The 20,616-nt window shown below is 34.7% G+C and overlaps 4 protein-coding genes across 5 annotated transcripts; 3 read left to right on the top strand and 1 right to left on the bottom strand.

Annotated features, from left to right (window-relative positions):
• The first annotated feature begins 840 nt into the window (after positions 1-840).
• LOC133682119 (uncharacterized) lies at positions 841-5,553 on the top strand. Its single transcript, XM_062105412.1, has 4 exons — positions 841-1,524; positions 3,856-4,139; positions 4,277-4,504; positions 4,801-5,553. The coding sequence occupies exons 1-4, from the start codon at positions 1,086-1,088 to the stop codon at positions 5,314-5,316; spliced, it is 1,467 nt and encodes a 488-aa protein (XP_061961396.1). The 5' UTR covers positions 841-1,085; the 3' UTR covers positions 5,317-5,553.
• Positions 5,554-6,616: 1,063 nt separating this feature from the next.
• On the top strand, positions 6,617-7,250 carry LOC133693438 (histone H3.2). The gene has a single exon (XM_062114662.1). The coding sequence runs from the start codon at positions 6,702-6,704 to the stop codon at positions 7,110-7,112; it is 411 nt and encodes a 136-aa protein (XP_061970646.1). The 5' UTR covers positions 6,617-6,701; the 3' UTR covers positions 7,113-7,250.
• A 526-nt stretch (positions 7,251-7,776) lies between these two features.
• LOC133689892 (uncharacterized) lies at positions 7,777-14,666 on the top strand. 2 transcript variants are annotated; one of them, XM_062109993.1, is made up of 17 exons: positions 7,777-8,127; positions 8,212-8,280; positions 8,356-8,411; positions 8,500-8,533; positions 8,717-8,807; positions 9,035-9,144; positions 9,691-9,765; positions 10,354-10,439; positions 10,773-10,902; positions 11,468-11,557; positions 11,888-11,953; positions 12,168-12,259; positions 12,611-12,676; positions 12,783-12,843; positions 13,788-13,876; positions 14,193-14,325; positions 14,476-14,666. In XM_062109993.1, exons 1-17 carry the CDS (start codon positions 7,978-7,980, stop codon positions 14,524-14,526), a joined length of 1,449 nt encoding a protein of 482 aa, XP_061965977.1. In that variant the 5' UTR covers positions 7,777-7,977; the 3' UTR covers positions 14,527-14,666. The 2 variants fall into 2 exon arrangements, with proteins under 2 accessions (XP_061965977.1, XP_061965987.1); XM_062110003.1 differs by having other exon boundaries at positions 8,359-8,411.
• A 9-nt stretch (positions 14,667-14,675) lies between these two features.
• On the bottom strand, positions 14,676-15,306 carry LOC133689905 (histone H3.2). Its single transcript, XM_062110011.1, has one exon. It carries the CDS (start codon positions 15,222-15,224, stop codon positions 14,814-14,816), a length of 411 nt encoding a protein of 136 aa, XP_061965995.1. The 5' UTR covers positions 15,225-15,306; the 3' UTR covers positions 14,676-14,813.
• Between the last annotated feature and the right edge of the window lie 5,310 nt (positions 15,307-20,616).

Consider the following 20,616-nt stretch of genomic DNA (forward strand, 5'->3'; position numbering starts at 1 on the left):
TTTAAATCAAGTTTTATTTTGAATTAATATATATCATATTTATCAAACACTGTCTGACTTGAAAGGTTGATATCAGAATATTTTAAGTATTTTGGATCTGATTGTCAAGTCAGATCCAATAGTCTTGGTCTAACTGGATACCAAACCCAAAAAACTTGGATTTGGTAGCATTCAAGACAAAAAAAAAACCTTGAGATTGATGACTCCCGAGTTTAACAATCATGTAAGACCTTTAAGATTTGGGTTAGGTAATAATATTTTAACCCAACACGCGCTTATAATTTTCAGAATAAAAAAATAAATAAGATAACGTCCCTGTAATTATCTGAACATGTATAAATACTACATGTCTATATGGTAGTCCATAATATAAATAGTTTATGTACACAATATATTGATTTTTCCATATATTTTAAAGGATAGTATAATATATAAAATGTTGAATATACATTCTAGTGGCTCTATATTAAGCAAATAATTATAGACCACTGCCATAACTCTTTGAAAAGCAGTTCTTTGCTTAATATAACACGTTACCAAAAAAAAAAAGGTCAAAATTTTAACTTATAGTAATTTTTTTAAAAGATATATTAAAATATTTTTTTTCCTTACATCGTGATATTAACATCGTAAAAAATACCTTAAAAACACTACTTTAATGTTTTTTGAGGTAAAAAACATTATAAAAGATGATTGAATCGCATAAAATCGAAACACACTAACAAACAAAACTTTAACACACGTCCACCACGTATCATTTTCTTACATCTCCAAACACACAAATTAACAAAACAGCCCTTCAAAAATCTAATCTTATTATATAACTCCAGTTGTATATAATTAACTCCTAAACCCCTCCACCTCCTCTCTCATAACCATTTCTAACAACAATTTAAACAACTCCTCCTCCCTCTCCTCCCTCTCCAATCTCTCTTCTAGAATGCAGAACTAGAATCCGAAACCTATCTACAGCTCCTCTCCCTGTTCGGTTTCAAGATCAACTCTTCTTGATCAACCCAACAATGATCACCTTACAAACACCAAGCTAACTTCCTTTACCAGAAAATCATAACCCGACCGGAGAAATGACCATGGACAGAAACTCACGACCAGAAAAACCAGGAAGAGACTCAAATTCAGTTATCGTTCTCTCAGTGGAATGTCTAAAAGGGAGTTCAACAGCTGACGAATGGACAGGAGACATGCTTCAAACAGGAGATATAGTTGAAGAAATTCTGATCGGATCCGGGTCATCATTATCCGGATCCAGGTCTATAAGATATAAAGCTCCGTTCAAGAACGGAAAAAGTGGGGTTCAAAAGATACTTCATAAATCGTTCAAAAACAAAGAGACTTCCATTGTTGTTCGAGTTAGACGTGGTAGAGATGAGTTTACTGAGTTGCATGCCTGTGTTGTGCCCGAGTCGGGTTACAAAAATAAATATGTTTTGAGGTCTATTGAGGATCCGAATTACGCTGTCGGGTTCACGGATCGGTCTGAAGCTGAATGCTTTGAGCTACAAGGTGAGTTAGATGATGAACTTTGCTTGAAAGTTTTGGTGTTTCTGAGTATGGTGCTTTGCATTTACTCTGACTTTTTGATGAGTAGTATGTTCATTTTATCTTAAGATTAGCATGGTGGGGGGATTTTTTTTATTTTTTTATCTTTAACTGTGTTGGTATAAGGTATAGTTTTAATTTAAACTGGGTCCTTGAAACAATAAGTTTACTTGTGATCTGAATCTGGCTAGGTTTTTAAAACTTAAATAGTAGTTAATTTTCTATGATTTATCTTGATAGGTTAACTTAATCAAAACCCAAATTAATTATTTTTTTAAAAAATAAAACAATATCATTTAAATTTGTCGAATTAACCCATTTAGTTTGTCTTGAATAAAATAATGATCCAAGTCGGTTCAATAACCCTAATATAAAGCCTTTAATTTTGTCTTAAGTTTAATTAAAAAGAAGATTATAGTATTGTTCTTCAAATTTGACAGGCAAGCTTAAAAGGGTTTAAAAAATAACAAATTATCAAAACAACAATATATGAATATTAAAAGTTAGTTGAATATCTTTTAAATATACTGTGTTAATGATTGAAACACAATTAACAAGTAGAAACTGCTATTAATTTTCACTTCTTTTTATTTGTCTTCGATCCTTTCTCAACCACTTGCTTTAAAAACATATATTACATCAAATGTGTGATGCATGCATCAAGGTTGGCAGAATCTAGGCGGTATTGGCAATGGCTTACAAAATTCTTTCTTGCATTTTTTCTCCGGGTATGTTTGGATTATATTAGTGATTTTGTTTTAAAGTATTTTTTATTTAAAAATATATTAAAATAATATTTTTTTATTTTTAAATTTAAGTATCAAAATAATCTAAAAATATAATATTCCAAACATATCTGAATTATTTGTTTTCTGGATAATCACAACAAAAAGTCAGTTTGATTTCTTGTCTACAGTTTATCTTCTTGCCCCACTTGTCAGGTTCATGAATTCGTCCTTCTTCCTATCAGAGTCATTTTCAAGAAAGGGCCTCTCGTATGAATGTAGCTAGGCCGTCAGCATAGGTTAAAACAATTTTTGTCTTGTTAGAAGAATTCCAATGTTTTAAAGGGTAGGAATCGATTTGGAATAAAAATAAAAGTCCGTAATTAGTTTGGATCAATCTTAACTTTGTTTAATTATATATATTCTTAGTTTTTTTTGTTTGATTTCTCAAATTGTTTTTTTTTTATTTCTAAAATCTAAAACTAAATTCAATCGAATTAATTTTTTTTAAGATTTTTTACTTGAGGTTATCTCAAAAAATCATTTTTTTTTCCAGTTTTTCATATTGATTTTTATGAATATTCTTGACAATTCAGTTGTTTTATCCTTTAAGGAACCGTGTGGCATTACGTTTGTAACTGTGTTTCATTAAAATTCAAATTTTTTTTTTGCTAAAATTGAGTATGGTTTGTACTTTTTGAATCGTTTTAATGTGTTGATGTCAAAAATAATTTTTAAAATATAAAAAAACATCATTGACATGTATTTCAGCACAAAAAACTATTCGAAAAACATCCACGACTAGAATGCCAAACACGCTCTTGATGCACTGCTGGGCAGCGAACATGGCACTGTGACATTCTTTTGGCTTAAAATGGTGTTGGCTTTTATTAATTAATTACAATTCATGTTAGGCCACCTATTTTCTTTCACATCATATTTGATTGATGTCTCTGTTTCAACTCTTCAAAATTGAGATTTTGATGTTTACACACGGGCTAGTGGCCGTGGTTTTGGACTTTACAGATTTCAGATACTACAAGAAACATGGGTCGCCCACAAGAATTTCTCCACTACAAGAGTGCATGTTCAAGTCTCAAAATCAGTCACCACAAGAGTCATATTCTGTTGAAAATTTCATCGGTGTTTTTAAATACCAATGGAATAGAAAACCCCACGAGATATTTTTCAATGACGGTTTTTCAGCGGAGATTTTGTCTGTATTTTTCAAAGCCAACAGAATTTTCACTGTCGTAGACGACGTTTTTCAATTTTCTGGTATTGCCTTATTGTTGAAACTTGTTAGTGGTTGCAGTTTCCTGCAGCTTTTGTTGAGCACTTAATCCAGCTTCACAAGTGTCAACAAATTAATGCGATGGAATGCTTAAAACATTAGTATACATCTCAAATACCCTTAATAGCAAGTAGCTGATATACAGGTCTAGGCAATATATGGAATCTCCAGTCCTCTGTACTTGCTGATTTGGTGAACTAGAATGTAATTTGCAACCTGTCTTTTATGTTCTGCTATCGTTTCTATCAATGTGAGACGATTAGTTGCATTTTGTAGCTTCAAGAAGCTCCAGAATTGTTAGTGCATTACAGAGGGCTAAGCTTCAAGATGGGTATGTGGCTTATCCGTGGGAAAAGAAGATGCAGGAGTACTTGTTAATTCCCACCTCTAGCAGCTTTCTTTCTTTACTCCTCCTTCCAAAAGCTTCAGACCGAGTTGCTTCTCGATACAATGACTTGGAGGACACTCTTGCCAGGGCACATGCGTGGCTGTATGCATCTCAGGCTTCTGGAGTTCCAATTGTTTTCATGAATATTCAGACCGAATCCTTGCTTACCAAGGTAACGACCCTAGCCTCAACAAAGTTGGGTTATTAGTTAAGACAAAAAGCATGAGTACTTAATTTTTTATAATTCTGGCAAGATCTCCAACTGGCTTGCAACGATGAAAAGTATGTTTCTTTTATGTTTTTGGACAGATATCAGGAGAGACAGCTTCCTCGACTGTGAATGCTGGTTCATTTTCCGATTTGTCTAGGCTTGCACATGTAAGCTTGTATGGTTTTGAGGATTACCATGGGGTTGATCTCGGTGTGGTCAGAGCAGTTCGTCTTTGGTATGCACCTTTATGTGGAGAATTTGCAATTGAGGTCAAAATAAAAGAAGATGATACTAAGCTTGGATTTGCCATCAGCCGCACAGAAGAGGTATTCTATATAACTCTCCAGGTCACAAGTCACAACTGTAATCTTTTTCGTAACTTGTTATTTTGAAGCATAGTCGTCAGACCCGGTTTAGGGCCTGAGTCCTTAGTTGTTGGGTCAACCTCCAAGTCACTGGGTTAACTCGAGTTAATTCCTCAAATGGTTCGTAACCAGGTCAATGTCTAAAATGGTTCGTAAAAAACTGGCTCTGAACAGGTTTGGGTTAGCGAGTCAACTGTCAAGACTCAACCAATGTTTTGAAGATGTTAATTTGCTCAGCTTTCGTTTCGTGTCGACAGGGCTTTATCTACGTCTCATCAGTTATGGACGATGATGACAATGCACCATCGACAAGGTCAGGGCTTAGCAATCTATACAAAGAAGCAACAAGCTCATCGAGACTGCTGGTTGTTTCAAGATTATCAAACCAGAAGGTCCTTCCTTGGATGGTTTCGTCGACAGGAGCAGTCAGATGTTTTGACACGGTATCACTAAGCCAGAAACTTTCCTTACATCGCCATGCCAAGGTGCCTATTCTCATCCATGTTCTCTTGTGGGACGGAACATTGCCTTCACCGCCAAGTGCAGGCAGTACTGGTAGGTTTAGGTCTGTACCCCCTCCTGTTATGGCATTGCCACCTGAAATTCAATTGGCACGCCAACCTAGTCAGAATCAAATACAGCCCCTGCCAGCAGCTGATATTCCGAATGATGCAGTCGTGGGGAGCGAGGCAGATATTAGGCTTGATCGAGACACTGCCGGAGAAACATCTTTCCGGTTCGATTATTTTTCACTTCCAAACAACTGGGTATAATTTTTTATTCTTCACTGTAACTTCCTTGGTGATAGCTGTGTGTATATAAAGAAAATCTACAGGTCAAGAGCTTCCTTCGATTGATTTCCATTCACATATATAGGTTTTACTTCATAAATTTGTCCTAGAACTACATGTACAGTTGAGTGGGAGGTTACTTGGACAACAAAATGTAGGTTTTTTGTAACACGTGTAACAAACGTTTTGACATTGATTTTGAAAGTTTTTATTGTCAAAGGAGGAGATTTATTGTTTTTTTTTTTCATAGTTGTAGGGTTTGCATCATTAAGTTATTAGATTAACTGATCATAGTATTTTAAATTATCAGTTTTGATTGGATTTTATCTGTTATTAAAAATTTAGTTTTATTAACTAAATTTTATAAGATTATTATCATTTTAAATTAATATAAAACTCAGTTTAAATTAAATTTTAAATTATAAATTTTTCGAGTTAATTCCTGAATGAATTTTAACAATCATATTTTTTTAAAGAAATTAATCAAAAGTATCAAATCATTACTTTTACTGGTCTAGGAAGCAGGAACAATTAATATTGACTCTTTTTTTTTCAATTCATTTCTTTTTTTTGTTTCAAAATTTGGGATAAATTAATGAATTGAATCAGGGAAAAAAAATGTAATTTGAGAACTCAATTGAATCCTTCAATTTTTTTTCTCCAATGAAATTCCCAAGTTTTCAGAATTTTAAGTTAAGGTATCAAAAAATTTCCACAAATATTCTATGAAAAAGTCAAGTAGCATGATCCTTCCTTCCCTTTTTTTTTCTGCATAAATGTCTTATCAGAATTTTTAAATCTAATGCTAGAAAAATATATACTTGAGAACTCAATTGACTGAGGATCAATTTGCTCAAAAGCTAATGAATATTTTTTTTTGTCGAGATTAATCCCAGTAATCAATTAGACTTGTATGTATTTACATACTGAATAGTCTAGCAAATCAACGGTCCATATTTACTCTCCCAATGCCTCGAAAGCGAAGCAAATAAAGCTTTTCTATTGGGTACTCAACAGAGCACGCGGATAGTGATCCTCGTCAGACTTCTCCAAACATTGCCCACCGTCGACTCCTTTAAAATCCACCGTCCAAACCCTCTCCCCAAAGAGGGATGGAGCCCAAAGTTTCAAAAGAGCCCGCCTACTAGAATCAATCCTATTGGTCACTTTACAGCGCACCCGGATCTCCATCTCCACCGTTCATAACATTACAGATCAACGATGTAGAATACATTTCATTCTTCGCTTCTCCCTCTCATTTTCGCCTATAAAAATCGTCAGAGCCTCCATTCACTACCCACCAAAACAATCAAAACCCTAATTTCCCCCTCATTTTCGCGAGAAACAAACAGGTTCCCGAACACCCAATGGCCCGCACAAAGCAGACAGCGAGAAAATCGACCGGAGGGAAGGCCCCAAGGAAGCAACTAGCGACTAAGGCTGCCAGGAAGTCAGCTCCAGCCACCGGAGGAGTGAAGAAGCCCCACCGATTCAGGCCGGGAACGGTGGCGTTGAGAGAAATAAGGAAGTACCAGAAGAGCACAGAGCTGTTGATAAGAAAGCTACCATTTCAGAGGCTGGTGAGAGAAATAGCCCAAGATTTCAAGACAGACTTGAGGTTCCAAAGCAGCGCAGTAGCAGCACTTCAAGAGGCAGCAGAGGCATACCTTGTTGGGTTGTTTGAGGACACCAACTTGTGTGCTATTCATGCTAAGAGGGTCACTATCATGCCTAAGGATATTCAGCTGGCCCGTAGAATTAGAGGGGAGAGAGCTTAATCAACTTAGCTACTGATATTAGGTTTCAGAGTGCCATGTCTGTCTCTGTTTGGATTTCATGTTATGGTAGATTTGGTGTTCGTTTTCGTTGTAAATCTTTTCTGGATTTAAATGAGAGATTGAGATGTTTATTTTGAATCCCATGTGTTCGATGATTTGTCTTAGATTCAGGCAACGTTAGTATTTAGGAACTCGTGAGACCTGCAAGGGCAACAATAGTTTGAAGCAAGAGATATGGCAGCACAAGTGTAATTTGAAGACCTTTTAGAGTCTTAATTATTTATTTTTCAGCATGCAAAAGTCATTTTGTGAATGAACCAAAATAAAGGGATGGAATTTTATCTTTCCTTAAAATTTTAAGCTCGGGAGAAAAATGGAAGCGTTGAAAGACTGTAGGGATGAAATTATAAGATTTGGGAGTGTATAGAGGTTAAAACATAGTTTACCCCAAACAACATAATACCCTTTCCTTTAATGCTTATCCACCCGAAGCACCCTACCTGGGGTTTAATTTGGTTTGAGACTCGGGTTTGTGTTTGTTATGTTAATTTGAGATTTAAACCCGAGTTTTAATTTTTAAATTTACAAAAAAAAAAATTTATATTATTTTAAATAAAAAACTTCATTGCAATTCAACCAATCGAATCCCACCTAGGTCGTCGATTGATCAAGTTAGCATTCAAAATAGTTTGAAAAAAAAAACTGGCTCGAGCTCGGTTCTGGATCAGCGGTTTACTGGGCGGGCCGGTCAGGATTTTAAGTTAGCATCAATTCCAATGGCGGGAAATGGAAAAGGCTTCTAAGTACTCTTTTTAGTAATTTTAACAAATAATCTCTGAACTTTGATTCTTTTGTTTTGCTTGTAATGGAGAAGTATTTGGTTCCAGCAGAAGAAAACCCTAGAAGACCTACTCGATTGTATCAATGGAAGAGAAGTTTAATCGAATTGAATGGCAGATTAGAGTCAAAGTACCGCCATGACCTCTCTGCTCTGCTCTTGCAATCCTACTCTCAGGTCTCAATTTCCCCTCTCTTTTTTACCAAATTTTAAGCTCTTATTTTTGTATTTTTAGGGTTTTTTCTTTTTTGTTCTGTAAAGATTGGAGCTTTTCCGCACTTGTATCATACAATTGGAGGAGGAGATGCAGCAATTCCTTGTCAAACTAATGTATGCTATTATTCTCAATCTCCAATTTTTTTTTTATTGTTGTGATTATAATTATTTGACCTAATTTTATTTCAGCAGTTGAATTCGAGGGGTTTGGCCTCTGACTCGACTCGCCAATTCGCTATAAACAAGTCAGTTAGTGTATCTATCTTATCATTTTATTATTTATTTTTCAGAATATTAGTAACTCATTTTGTGATTTTTTTTTCTTTTTTACAGGCAAGGCGTATCTGCCCTGGAGTTTGACAATAAGGTGAATGCTTTAATCACCATGCATATTTTGAATTGTTAAATATTATTTCTTGTTTCTTGATTTTTAACTTGTTTACGACTCATAAGTTGTCTGATTTTTGAAACATTATGCACAGTTTCATTTGTTATTTTTTTCCTTTTATTCCTAAGCTTCGTTTGTAATTTTTGTGAATATGTATTCCAGGGAATTTATTTAGTATCAGTGACGAAATCAGGGTGCTTGACAGTGCATGACTTTGAATCACTTTATTGTCAGGCTAATGATTCATTTCCATGTAAGATCCACTTCGAGCTTGCTATGTATTTTTTCTTTTAAATATTCTTTTGGGATATGTATTTCTGGAAATCTGTGATACCTGACAGTTATATGTGTTTGTGGTGAATCATACCCTGTTAGCTCTACTAATAGGGACTAGTTTGGAGTCTTTTATAGCCGCGTGTGTATGGTGAGGTGTCATGTTCTTTCCATACTGACTCTTTTTTTATTTAATTTTTCTATCAGGCTTTGGCAAAGATGAAAGAAAGTGTGAAGATGAAAGTAAACATGTCTTGCACAATTCTTTGGGCCGACAACTAGACTCGGTTCGCTGGAATCTTGCCAATCAAGATGAGGTTTGTTGGAATTGTTTATTCATTTCAACAATCATAGCAGGGAATTGTTGCCAGATACTGACCTCTAGAATGTAGTTTGACTTGCGTTCAGAACTTAAAGATCAGTGTCTGTAACTTACATTCTTTTTTTGTGATAGTTATGTAGGGGGATGAGCTGGAAAATGGCATAGGAATCATTGTGGAAAACATTCAATATTAGTTGGAATTATATTTGGGCATATGAGATATTAAAAGAAGCAGTAAATAACACTCACAAAACTAACGAACCTGTGTGATTATTTGGATTTTGCAGGTTTACAATTTCTAATCATTTTCTCAAGGGTGGGTGTGGAAAATGTCATATATTTGCAGTGCACTTTGTATTAAAATATACTTGAGAGGATGATCAATTAAATTAGCGTTCACAAAAAGTATCAACACATCTGTTTAATGATTCTAGCATGGGAACCATTAATCACTTTGTTGATTGCATCTGCTGTTTATGCAGTTATAACCTTAATTTTGTTATGATTTTTTTGCGTGATAAATTTTTCCTTGTTTTTGTAGGTCGCTTGCACATCTATGAAAACTAATGAAGTACAAATTTTTGATATTGGTTACATTTCTTCTGAACCAGTTGAAGTAAGATCTTTTCCTTTATCATCTCATCTTTTCCTTTTCCATATTTCTACCACTATATATTTTTGTGTAGTAGATAGATGGTTCTCAGGTTTCATTTTTTAACTGTAATAATGAAATTGGAAACACAACAGAGGAAACTTGGTTCCAGGACTGGCAGTTTGGTTTGGCTAGAATTATTTGTCGGAGAATCAGGATTGTTTTGGTAAGAGAAGCTTTGGAAAGTTGAAACTAAAAGAATGAGGTCTTCATTTCTGGCAGTAGATGCTTAGAAGTGTTAAAGCATTATTGGTGCTCTTTTGATTAAATTGTTTTAATAAGAGCATAAAAATCATCGTAGGCACCATTAGACGACGTGATTAGCTAAATTAGGTTCCTGGTACCAAATGGGCTACCTAATTTGTTTAGCTGAACCAGGTTCCTGGTTCCAAATGGGCCTACCTAGTTTCTTTTCTAACTTTTCTGGGTTGAGGCAGGTTTTTGATTCCTATCATTATTTTTCTTTTTGAATTTTCATTCACGTTTTTATTGTTCTGTTAACATCCTATATTTTCAATGCCATGATGATAATTTCATTTACTCTTAATCCAGGTTTTAAAAACAAGGCGTGCTGTCACTGTTCATGGGTCTGACATTCATAAAGGTCTAACAGATATTGCTTTCACTTCAGAATCACGGTAGGTTCAGAAAAGGGAGGTAACTTTCGGTCAGTAAAACCATTTCATGCCAGACTTCAATGCTGGATTTCTGAAAGATAGCATATAATCTACAAAGTATCAATGGGAGACTGCATTAGTCATCCAAGTCTATAAGTAACTCAGAAAATGGCTTATTTCTACCTTAAAGTTTGAACCAACTTAGAATTCTTTGATAAAAATGGAGTAAGAATTGTATGTTCTCTGCTCTGGATTCTTTACAGCCAAATAATCTCAATCTCCTGTTTGCCTTCAGTATTGTTTTTCCTTGCTTGGCAAGGATGATGATTTAAATGTGTTGTGCTTTAAATGTAGGTTAATTGCTTCTGATACAAATGGTGGAGTCAATGTATGGGATAGAAGAATGAGTGCACTTCCATGTCTTGAGCTTACATCTAATTCCCGTAGTACCCTTAACAGTATCAAGTTAAATGTGGAAAATCAGGTTAGCACCTACTTCAATTGTTTCCTTGGGAAGTGATATATGCACTTTTTTCCTCCTTGAAATGAAGTTTTACATCACTGCTTAACTTACATAAAAACAAAAATTTTTCCTAGGGCCCTCTGTACATGTAAGTGCTTTTCATAGCAGCATATTTTCAGGACCTCAGTTTGCCTCAAGAGTGGATGAGAAAGACTACCAATTGAGATATTAATTACAATGCTAGCTTATTGTGTGATACCTGCAGTTAAATTTGCATTAGTTCATCAAATATAAGATGTCAAGGAAATCTTTTAATGACTATCCTCTTTATGGGATTCAATGGTTTTCCTAGTTTTGTTGTGGTATTCTGCTTCTTGGAGGACACCTTACATTAGAGTTCCCTTTTCAAATAATTTTTGCTTACTGGGGGTCACCTTATTATTCATCCTTACTTTTCCTCTATGATAATAAATTCTTGTTTTCATTGAAAAAAATGCAAATTACTCGTTGCATGAAACATTTGTTGTACATGCAAATTTCACCTATCTTTTGGTGGAGCATGATAGAAGCAAATTCTTCACTGCAGATGGTTTTCGGGGCTGGTCGGCATGGAATAGTTTATATGTGGGATCTCCGTGGAGGAAGAGCTCCTTCTGCTTTTCAAATTCATAAAGAGGTTAGTAGCTGGGCTTGTATCTTGACATGCTAACTCGAAACTCAATTTTGTGATGTTGGAACTGGAATGGCTAGTGGACAAATTGCAAATCATGGTTGTTATTTTAGATAATACGAGTATATAACCATGAATCTATACTGTTTTGTCCTGCTAAACAATGTTCAATAGTATTTCTGGCCCCAACACTTGTTTGTCATTGCAGTTTGTTTGAGCTAGGCATTTGACACGATTCTATGTGGGCATCAAGAAATTATTTAAAACAATAACATGAAAAACTTGAATTATCTTTGGTTTTTGATGTCCATACAACATTGACTTTTGTCCAATCAGATGTGCCATCCACCTGTAACGTCTTGGAAGTTATCATCAATGCTCGAGAGAATAGGATCTTTGAAGGTATGTGTGACTGCTCTGGTGTCACTTTTCATCATGTGAATTCACTATTTATGGATTTCAGACCAAAGTGATAATGAATAAAAGTTTGACATAAATGGCGTTAACTGTTGAAGAATAGGTTATAAAATAATAATATATTGAACAGGGTTCATGCTCAATCGTGTTTTGCTTGTTTATATTGCATTCCTAACTGCTGGTCCCATTCATTTTGCAGGCACAATCAGATATTGTCTCCAAAGAAGTGCACTCCATTGATTTTGATCCATCTTGCCCGTATCAGTTGGCATTCCATCTTGATGATGGTTGGTAGGTCAGAAACACAAGTGCTTTTCTTTTCCTCCTCACTCTTCCTATGTATCTATTTCTCTCCACTCTGTGAATTTTCAATTCAATCATAGTTTCTCAGTAGTTTGTCCTAAAAATTCTGTTGGTAGTCTGCATTTTCATGTGCATATATGCAAATCATCTTAAATCAAATTATGCATTACATATTTTCTCATCCTAATAGTTAAGGTCATTTAAACTGTCGTTGTTGTTTTGGAAGTTTGAACCTTAAAATTTCTATTAATGACCTATGGGTGACAAGCAGTCTGCATAACCAATGTGGAGAAAGTGTTCTAATTTAATTTTGACCTTCCAGTTATTCACATGATGCAGGTCGGGCATTTTAGATATTTACAATTTCCAAGTTACGCATGTTCATTGCCCTCCCCCAGCTTGGTTGTAAGTAATTTTGGCACATGCAAAATTGCAGTATATGTTGATAATTAGAATTGCTAATTGCGTTCCCTAACTGAAAATGTACTTCTTGTTGACTTGGAGTGATTAGGAATGGGTCCTTCACTGATCTGTTGTCCTTGAGAAAACCATCATGGCTAGCGACACATTCAGTAAGATGCCTCAACCCTCTGTTTACCTGGTTGCGCTTGGTTTATTTATGTCATTGTGTAATACGTGTGATGTCAGCTTGATGTGTGAATTTGCTGTCTTTAGACCAGAAAGTGCTGTTATACTCTAGAATATTGTGCTAGCTGTTTATGATTGGCCTGTAAATTTCTTTGCTTCTTTAAATTTAATCCCTTGCTCTATGAAAATGGTAATATTTTTTAATAGGATGGCCAAAAGAGTGCAATCTTTGATTTTGATTAGAAAATTAAAAAAAAATGCTGAAAATCTGAGACTGGGAACGATAGTAAGAAATAATAAGGCAATATTTATGTGATTTGCACATCAATGCTTGGAGTAGACTGGTTCATGTTAAAGATATGCATGAAACAGTTATTTCAAATTTCCCCGGTCAGTTCAAATGCAGTAACATTTGCAAAAGGAACAAAAAGGAAGAACCTTTTTGTGATTTCGTTCATTGTGAAATATGTTTGCAGTGCACATCATTGATTAGGTGTTAATTTATTCAGCTTGTGGCCTGCCATTATATCAGCATATTCAGTAAAATATATTCATGTACATTTCATGAAACAGACTTGAATTCCAGTAATGAAGAAACATCCGTTTGAGAACTAAAATTGTGAAGGTTATCAGTCTGCACCTTTTGGTGACCATTCCTGTAGGCCACTTAAGCAAGCTGTGTCGAGCTAAGCTTTGATCTTAAAGGATCTGTTTCATCATTCTCACTCCAGGCTTCATTTGTGTAGTTTTCCTGATTCGGTTTTTTGAAGTCACATGAGTTCTTAAATTGAGTTTTCTGCTCATTAATTATTTTGACAACTCGATGCTTGTTTCATCTAGTCATAACCCAAATTTATTCCGCTCAAATCTGGTTTTCAAACTCTTTCAAGCTTGAACTGTGGAATTCAAGTTGTATCTCTTAATGCAGATCTATGTGGTTGGATCATCAACTGACAATGGCATCCATCTTTTAGATTTCTATCCTGATCCCAGCTCTCCTTGCCACGTGGACTACAGGTAAGGGATCCTTTCAAAAGCAAAGTTTTGTGCTTTTCCGAAAAAAAAAAAATTTTAGGGTAACATCTAATCCCTGATCTTTCCTGTCGTGGTGGACTAACATATGTCCAAATATCATCGATGCAATTAAGAATATGTAAATGTAGTCAATACATGTTTGATGTTTCCCTTACATTTATTTGTGCTTGCAAAAACAACGGTCTACCCATTTTCATTTCCCACCCCAAACATCTCTCTCGCATCTGTCATCCGCTCTGTTTGTATTTGTTGGTTTGCTATATTTCAAATTCTGTTTTCCTAATTACACGCACTGCAGTCCCATTGAGGACGCAGAGAAGCCTACCAGGATGAACAGAAGAAACAAGCAAAATAGGTTTATTCCATTGTCTGAAGGTGTTACTGCGTGCGCCGCCCATCCCCTCAACGGCACCATCATAGCTGGAACCCAGGTTTGTAGTTTTGGATCATCTCCCTTGACAGTCTTATTCTATGCATTTTAGAAAATTACTCTAGGGCTGTTTTACATAGCTTTTATTGGCAACTTTTCCCATCACCATTATATTTCCTACATACTAAGTTTTGAAAATAATTGGTTTCAGCTTTCATCTTTGCTGGTTGTATCCCAACAGAAGCATTCTGAAGTCGATTAGAAGAGATAATAGGAGTGCAATGGAGAACATCTTCACTCTTTTAGGGGAACCAAGTTATCATCCTTGTATTGCTTTTTTTTTTTTTTTTCTGGTGTAACTGTAACATTTTTATCTTGAATTTATAAATTTAATATAAATCCAGAATTGAATTCAAAATAAACATCTCAATCTCTCATTTAAATCCAGAAAAGATTTACAACGAAAACGAACACCAAATCTACCATAACATGAAATCCAAACAGAGACAGACATGGCACTCTGAAACCTAATATCAGTAGCTAAGTTGATTAAGCTCTCTCCCCTCTAATTCTACGGGCCAGCTGAATATCCTTAGGCATGATAGTGACCCTCTTAGCATGAATAGCACACAAGTTGGTGTCCTCAAACAACCCAACAAGGTATGCCTCTGCTGCCTCTTGAAGTGCTGCTACTGCGCTGCTTTGGAACCTCAAGTCTGTCTTGAAATCTTGGGCTATTTCTCTCACCAGCCTCTGAAATGGTAGCTTTCTTATCAACAGCTCTGTGCTCTTCTGGTACTTCCTTATTTCTCTCAACGCCACCGTTCCCGGCCTGAATCGGTGGGGCTTCTTCACTCCTCCGGTGGCTGGAGCTGACTTCCTGGCAGCCTTAGTCGCTAGTTGCTTCCTTGGGGCCTTCCCTCCGGTCGATTTTCTCGCTGTCTGCTTTGTGCGGGCCATTGGGTGTTCGGGAACCTGTTTGTTTCTCGCGAAAATGAGGGGGAAATTAGGGTTTTGATTGTTTTGGTGGGTAGTGAATGGAGGCTCTGACGATTTTTATAGGCGAAAATGAGAGGGAGAAGCGAAGAATGAAATGTATTCTACATAGTTGATCTGTAATGTTATGAACGGTGGAGATGGAGATCCGGGTGGAGAGTGTAGCGAACACTAGGATTGCTTCTTTTAGGCGGGCTCTCTTGAAATTCAAGAGCCTTTTCTTTTCGGGGAAAGTTTTTGAACCGTGGATTTTGAAGAAATCGACGGTGGGGATCGTTTGCAGTAGCTTGACCAGGATCGCGATCCGTGGGCACTGTTTTCACGGCAGCAACATTGAACCTGTATGTACTTCACCTAAATAAAAGGTCGAGAAAATAAAATGAAGAAAAGGGTAAAAGTCACATATTACTAAAAATATATAAGGAGTATCTTTTCACTTTTCACCGTAGTTTTGAAACCGATCCAGTTATTGATCCGGTACTGGGCTAGAGAAACTTGAAATCGGGCTATTGATGCTCCTTGGATTCTCTTCTTCTTCTTCTTCTTCTTCTGGTCAATGTTATCGCTTTCCTTCTCCACTTTATCATGGACTGATTCATCTGACTGCTCATGCAAGCTTTGCCCTTCCTCAATCGCATCCATTAAATGAAGTCCTCTTCCTGCACATTGAGAACGATTTTAACGAAGTTAGCAAAACATTTAAGAAAGATGATTGGACTTTTAATAATGTTTTTGAATGCAAACAACACAATTCTATTTGAAATCCGGCTATAGAAACAGAGGTGACCGGCAGAAGAAAAGACAGAAATTGATGTAGAAATTGGGTTAGAGAAACATACCTGAGGGCTGAGATGATTGGGCTAGAGAAATTGATGCAGAAATCGGGCTAGAGAAATTGATTGCAACGAGTAAAAAAAGGATTATTACAAAAATTGAGGTGCTGGGCTGAAATTGAAATTGATACCAGAAATGAGAAAACAGCCAAGAATAAAAAAAACAGAGAGTGAAAGAAAGAGATTCAAATCTTTTTTGCTGAGATCAATGGTCAGACGTTTGCAGCTCCTCAGCTGAGTTTCAAAGACATAGAGTAACATTAATTAGGTTTATTGATTCATTCTTCTTCTGTCTTCAATTTTCAGTGTTTTGGCATTTTAGATAGCAAAAAAACGACGTACAGTGAAAATAAAAAAAAATTGATCGGGTCTCACCCGAGTTTGGCGGGGTGGACCGAGTTTCCCCGGATCAATTCCCGAGCGGATTTTTGCCTCAACCCGGACCGGTCCCAAGCCCGGGTCGGCCGGGTCCCAGATCGACCTATGGGGCCGAGTTTTAAAACTTTGCTTTTCACAGTGTTATTTTCATTCTCTCACATTTTCCTATGTATCTATTATTTAAAATTTTATTTATTTTAATTTGGCACTTGAAAATTGTGATTATATTATTTTAGGTAAAATTGAAGGATATTTTGATCAAATTTATAGATTAAAAATAAAATTAAAAGATATGAAATCAAAATAGAAAATGTGTTGCAAATAGGTAATGATTTTAAAATTAACACAAAAGGTCTAATTTAATCTTCAAAAATTAAAAATTATACATATCAAGTCCCTTAATGTTTTTTTAATTTACTTTTATTATAACAATTTATTTTTGTTATTTTTTAGCCTTTCGTTTGAAAAATGAGAGGGAGGTTACCAAATTTCAACAGTAAAAAGAGAAAAACAATGTCGGTATTCATTTTAGCCATCAAAATAATAGATGTTGGTGTTAAAGAATTCTCTTTGGTGATGAGAGTTTTAGTTAGGTGTTTTTGTGTCTTGAAATTATCTAAAAAAACTTATTTGAGTCAGAAAAGATTTTTTTGTTACAGATTAATTTGGTTTTTTGTGTGGTTTTTAAGGATATTTATGAGTTTGTCAAGATATTTAGGCTATTTTCTAGATGTTTTGAGTTAAAAATAAGTTGAAAATTAAATTTTTTAAATAAAAAAATATAAAATTTATTTTTCCAACCATCACAATAATTAAAATCTAGAAAACACAACAACTTGTCATCTATTTTTTCTTTCTTTCAAAAAAACAATGAGGCGATAAGTTGTGGTGGGAGCCTATACGTTCCAACTGCAGACAGGTTTCATTAACCATATATGTTCACTTGTCACTTAACAGATAATAGCGATTGATCTTACAGATCTTTATTCGCATGATTGTGTATGTGTCAAACTGATGCTTCTGCCTCTAATATGTCTACTTCTATCCTATCCAAGTGATAAACTAATTCCAATGCCCATTCTGCATGAAACAGCTTGATGAAGTGGACATGAGAATGACAATATCTGAGGAACTCTCAGTTTATGGGAGCTGCGAAAGATCTTTCGCTGGAAGGCTGTGAAAGACATTGGTTTCCTGGTCTTTAAAGCAAAAAAGCCAACCCGAACGACCAGATCTGGGTTGAAATTTTTAGAAAGTAAAATTTCTGATTTGGTTAGATTTGTAATCCAAACTGAACCGGAATATAAACACCCCTGAATGCATAGACTGCAAGTAATTCTTTTCATTAGACTAAGTCTTCATTTGTTTTTGTTGTGTCGGATGATATTCAGACAAAATTAGCTGTACATTTATTCTTCATATTATTGACCAATTAGTAGGTGTTAATTTGATAGAAGAAAACATAATCAAAACCCATGCAAATTTTGTCTGAATATCATCAATCTCTCGAGCAAGAACTTATGCCTGATTCAAGGGTTTTGTATAGTATCTACCTTCTAATACTTAGGACCGGAACGATTGATTCCCCAGATTATGGGCCGGATTTTATTATTATTATTATATGGTTTAATTAATTCAGTGAATCTGTTGATCTAAAAGGATTTTTAACAATACGATTGATCATTTTAATAAAAATAATTCATCACTGATCGGAAAGAGTGATCTAGAAACCAGACTGATCTTCTTCAAATCGAGTCTGACATACTCTCACCTTGAGCATTACTCAACATGGCTTCCTTTTTCATTATGGATCTCATAATGAAAAAGGGAGCCATGCTTCCTGCATATTGCTGCTCATGTGCTTGATGGTATCCTTGGACTATTTTAGTTGATTTCTTTATTCCTTTCAACACAGAGAAAAAGACACCAATGCCTTCTCTCTCTTGTTTTTATTTGAAAGGCTAGGCTGTGAATGACTAGGAAATGGAAAAAGGAAAGGTACTCTGCATATGTTCACAAACATGTATCTACAATCAAGTAATTAAACATGTAATCTTTTTCTGAATTTCGAGGATTAAAGGCAAAAAAACCATTCATGCAGCCCCTCGACTTCTTATATTAGTCAAACCAAGCTCTTTACGAAGAACTTGATCAGATCAACTACTTATTTATTCATAGTTAAAGTTGATCTCAGCCCCTTTATCCACTTTTGATCGAAACTTGCGTCCATGCTATATAGTGATCATCACACACACACACACACACACACACGTATATATAAATTAAAGGGGAAGTATTTAGGGGTTAAGTGGCATTGATCATTGGGTGCTTGCATGTTATCCTGAAAATGATGTCTTGAAGTGTAATCCATTCTCTCATATTTAGTGACTGATCCCCTTGCGCATGCATTAGCATATATATCTTAACAGGAACGAACCATGGGCAACCATGTTCTCCATCATACGAGCAAGAGAAATGCCAATGGGATATTCTATGGGTGTTTGACACTGCGTTTGAAAAATGTTTTTAAAAAAAATAATTTTTTTTATTTTAAATTAAGATGTTTTTGATATTTTTAAATTATTTTGATGTGCTGATCTCAAAAATAATTTTTAACAAATAAAAAAATATTATTGACATATTTTTCTGAGTGAAAAATACTTTAAAATATAACCACAACCACACTCCCAAACACGCTATCAGCACAGATCAAATGAGTGTTTTCGTTACTATCTCGACTAGATGAGATAAAGAAAACATGTTTTTTCATCTTTCTTGTTTTGAAAGAATCATAGAGATATATTTATTTTATATTTTTATCTTTATTTTTTATATCTCAAAATAAACATGATTATATATATATATTTTTTTATCTCTGTCTCTGTATTTTTAAAACGCTAAACAAGCATTACTTAAAAGATATTCTAAAAGATAACTCATTGCTCATTTAAACATAAATTGAAATGTGAGTGATGGAAGTGCAGTGACATTTATTTTTGTATGAGTTTCACTTTAAAAAACATTCAATTTATGTTTTTTTAATGTTATATTTTTTATAATTTTAATATATTAATGTCAAAAATTAAAAAAATATTTTAATATATTTTCAAATAAACATATACGTAATTGTGATATTTAATACAATAATCTTGGAAATTATTTATATCAGTTGCGAAGTCAACTCGTAAGACTTTGATACATGGTTTTCATGCATGTACAGAATTTTCCAAAAGTAACTAATAATGCTGAATTAATGTGATTAATTTCTTTTGATGGGACCTGCGTGCGTGATTTTGATTGCAGACATGAACATAATAGCATAATCAGTGACATCTAAGTCGAGCCCTAGCCATGGAAGCTCTGTTTTTTTCCCCTTCGCATTGTAACTTGTCAGCATTACGAACTCTTTTTCAACATATAGCTTTTGAATGTTGTAATCATAATTACTTGTCTCCTCCTTGCTTAACAACATGTCACAAACTTCTTTTCTAACTTTGTTATCCGTCAAAACAAAAGAAACCTAACTTCTGATTAGGTTCCAAACTTTCTTGTTTCATGGTTTAGGTGTAACTATATTTTTCATGTTAAATATTTTTTTATAATATATCCAAATATAAAAATAAATAGTCTTTTAATTATTTTTATAAAATACCCTATATACCAAAATACCAAACACACTAACCTCTTCAAGATTTGTGGGCTTTTAAGAACTCATTATTTGATCATTGGTTGAGGTTCATAATGATAATGAAATGGTGTTGATTAATCAAGAGAAATAATGTTATGCACTTGTGGCGGTCTTGATCAAACAAGAAGAACACCTTTTTTTTTCTGGGCATGTGGGGGATGATCGGCGAACCTTGCTAACTTTTTCATGAGGTGGTTGGCTCACAAAAGTTAATTTCAATAAACTAAAGATTTTTATAAACAAAGTGGTTATGGAAAAGAACGAATTCCAAATTTAATTATACCATATATAGTCCTACTCCTACTTGGAATTCCATTTAATAAATATATAATATTTCTTAGTTGTTAAACTTTATGCAAACTAACTAACGTCTCAGTTTACAGGATATATAAATGAATTAAAATATTCTTTTTTAAAGTAGGAACAATATTTTTTAAAGAATTAATAGGGGGACTTG

Source organism: Populus nigra, chromosome 1, assembly GCF_951802175.1.
Source record: "Populus nigra chromosome 1, ddPopNigr1.1, whole genome shotgun sequence".
Classification (NCBI taxonomy): Eukaryota; Viridiplantae; Streptophyta; class Magnoliopsida; order Malpighiales; family Salicaceae; genus Populus; species Populus nigra.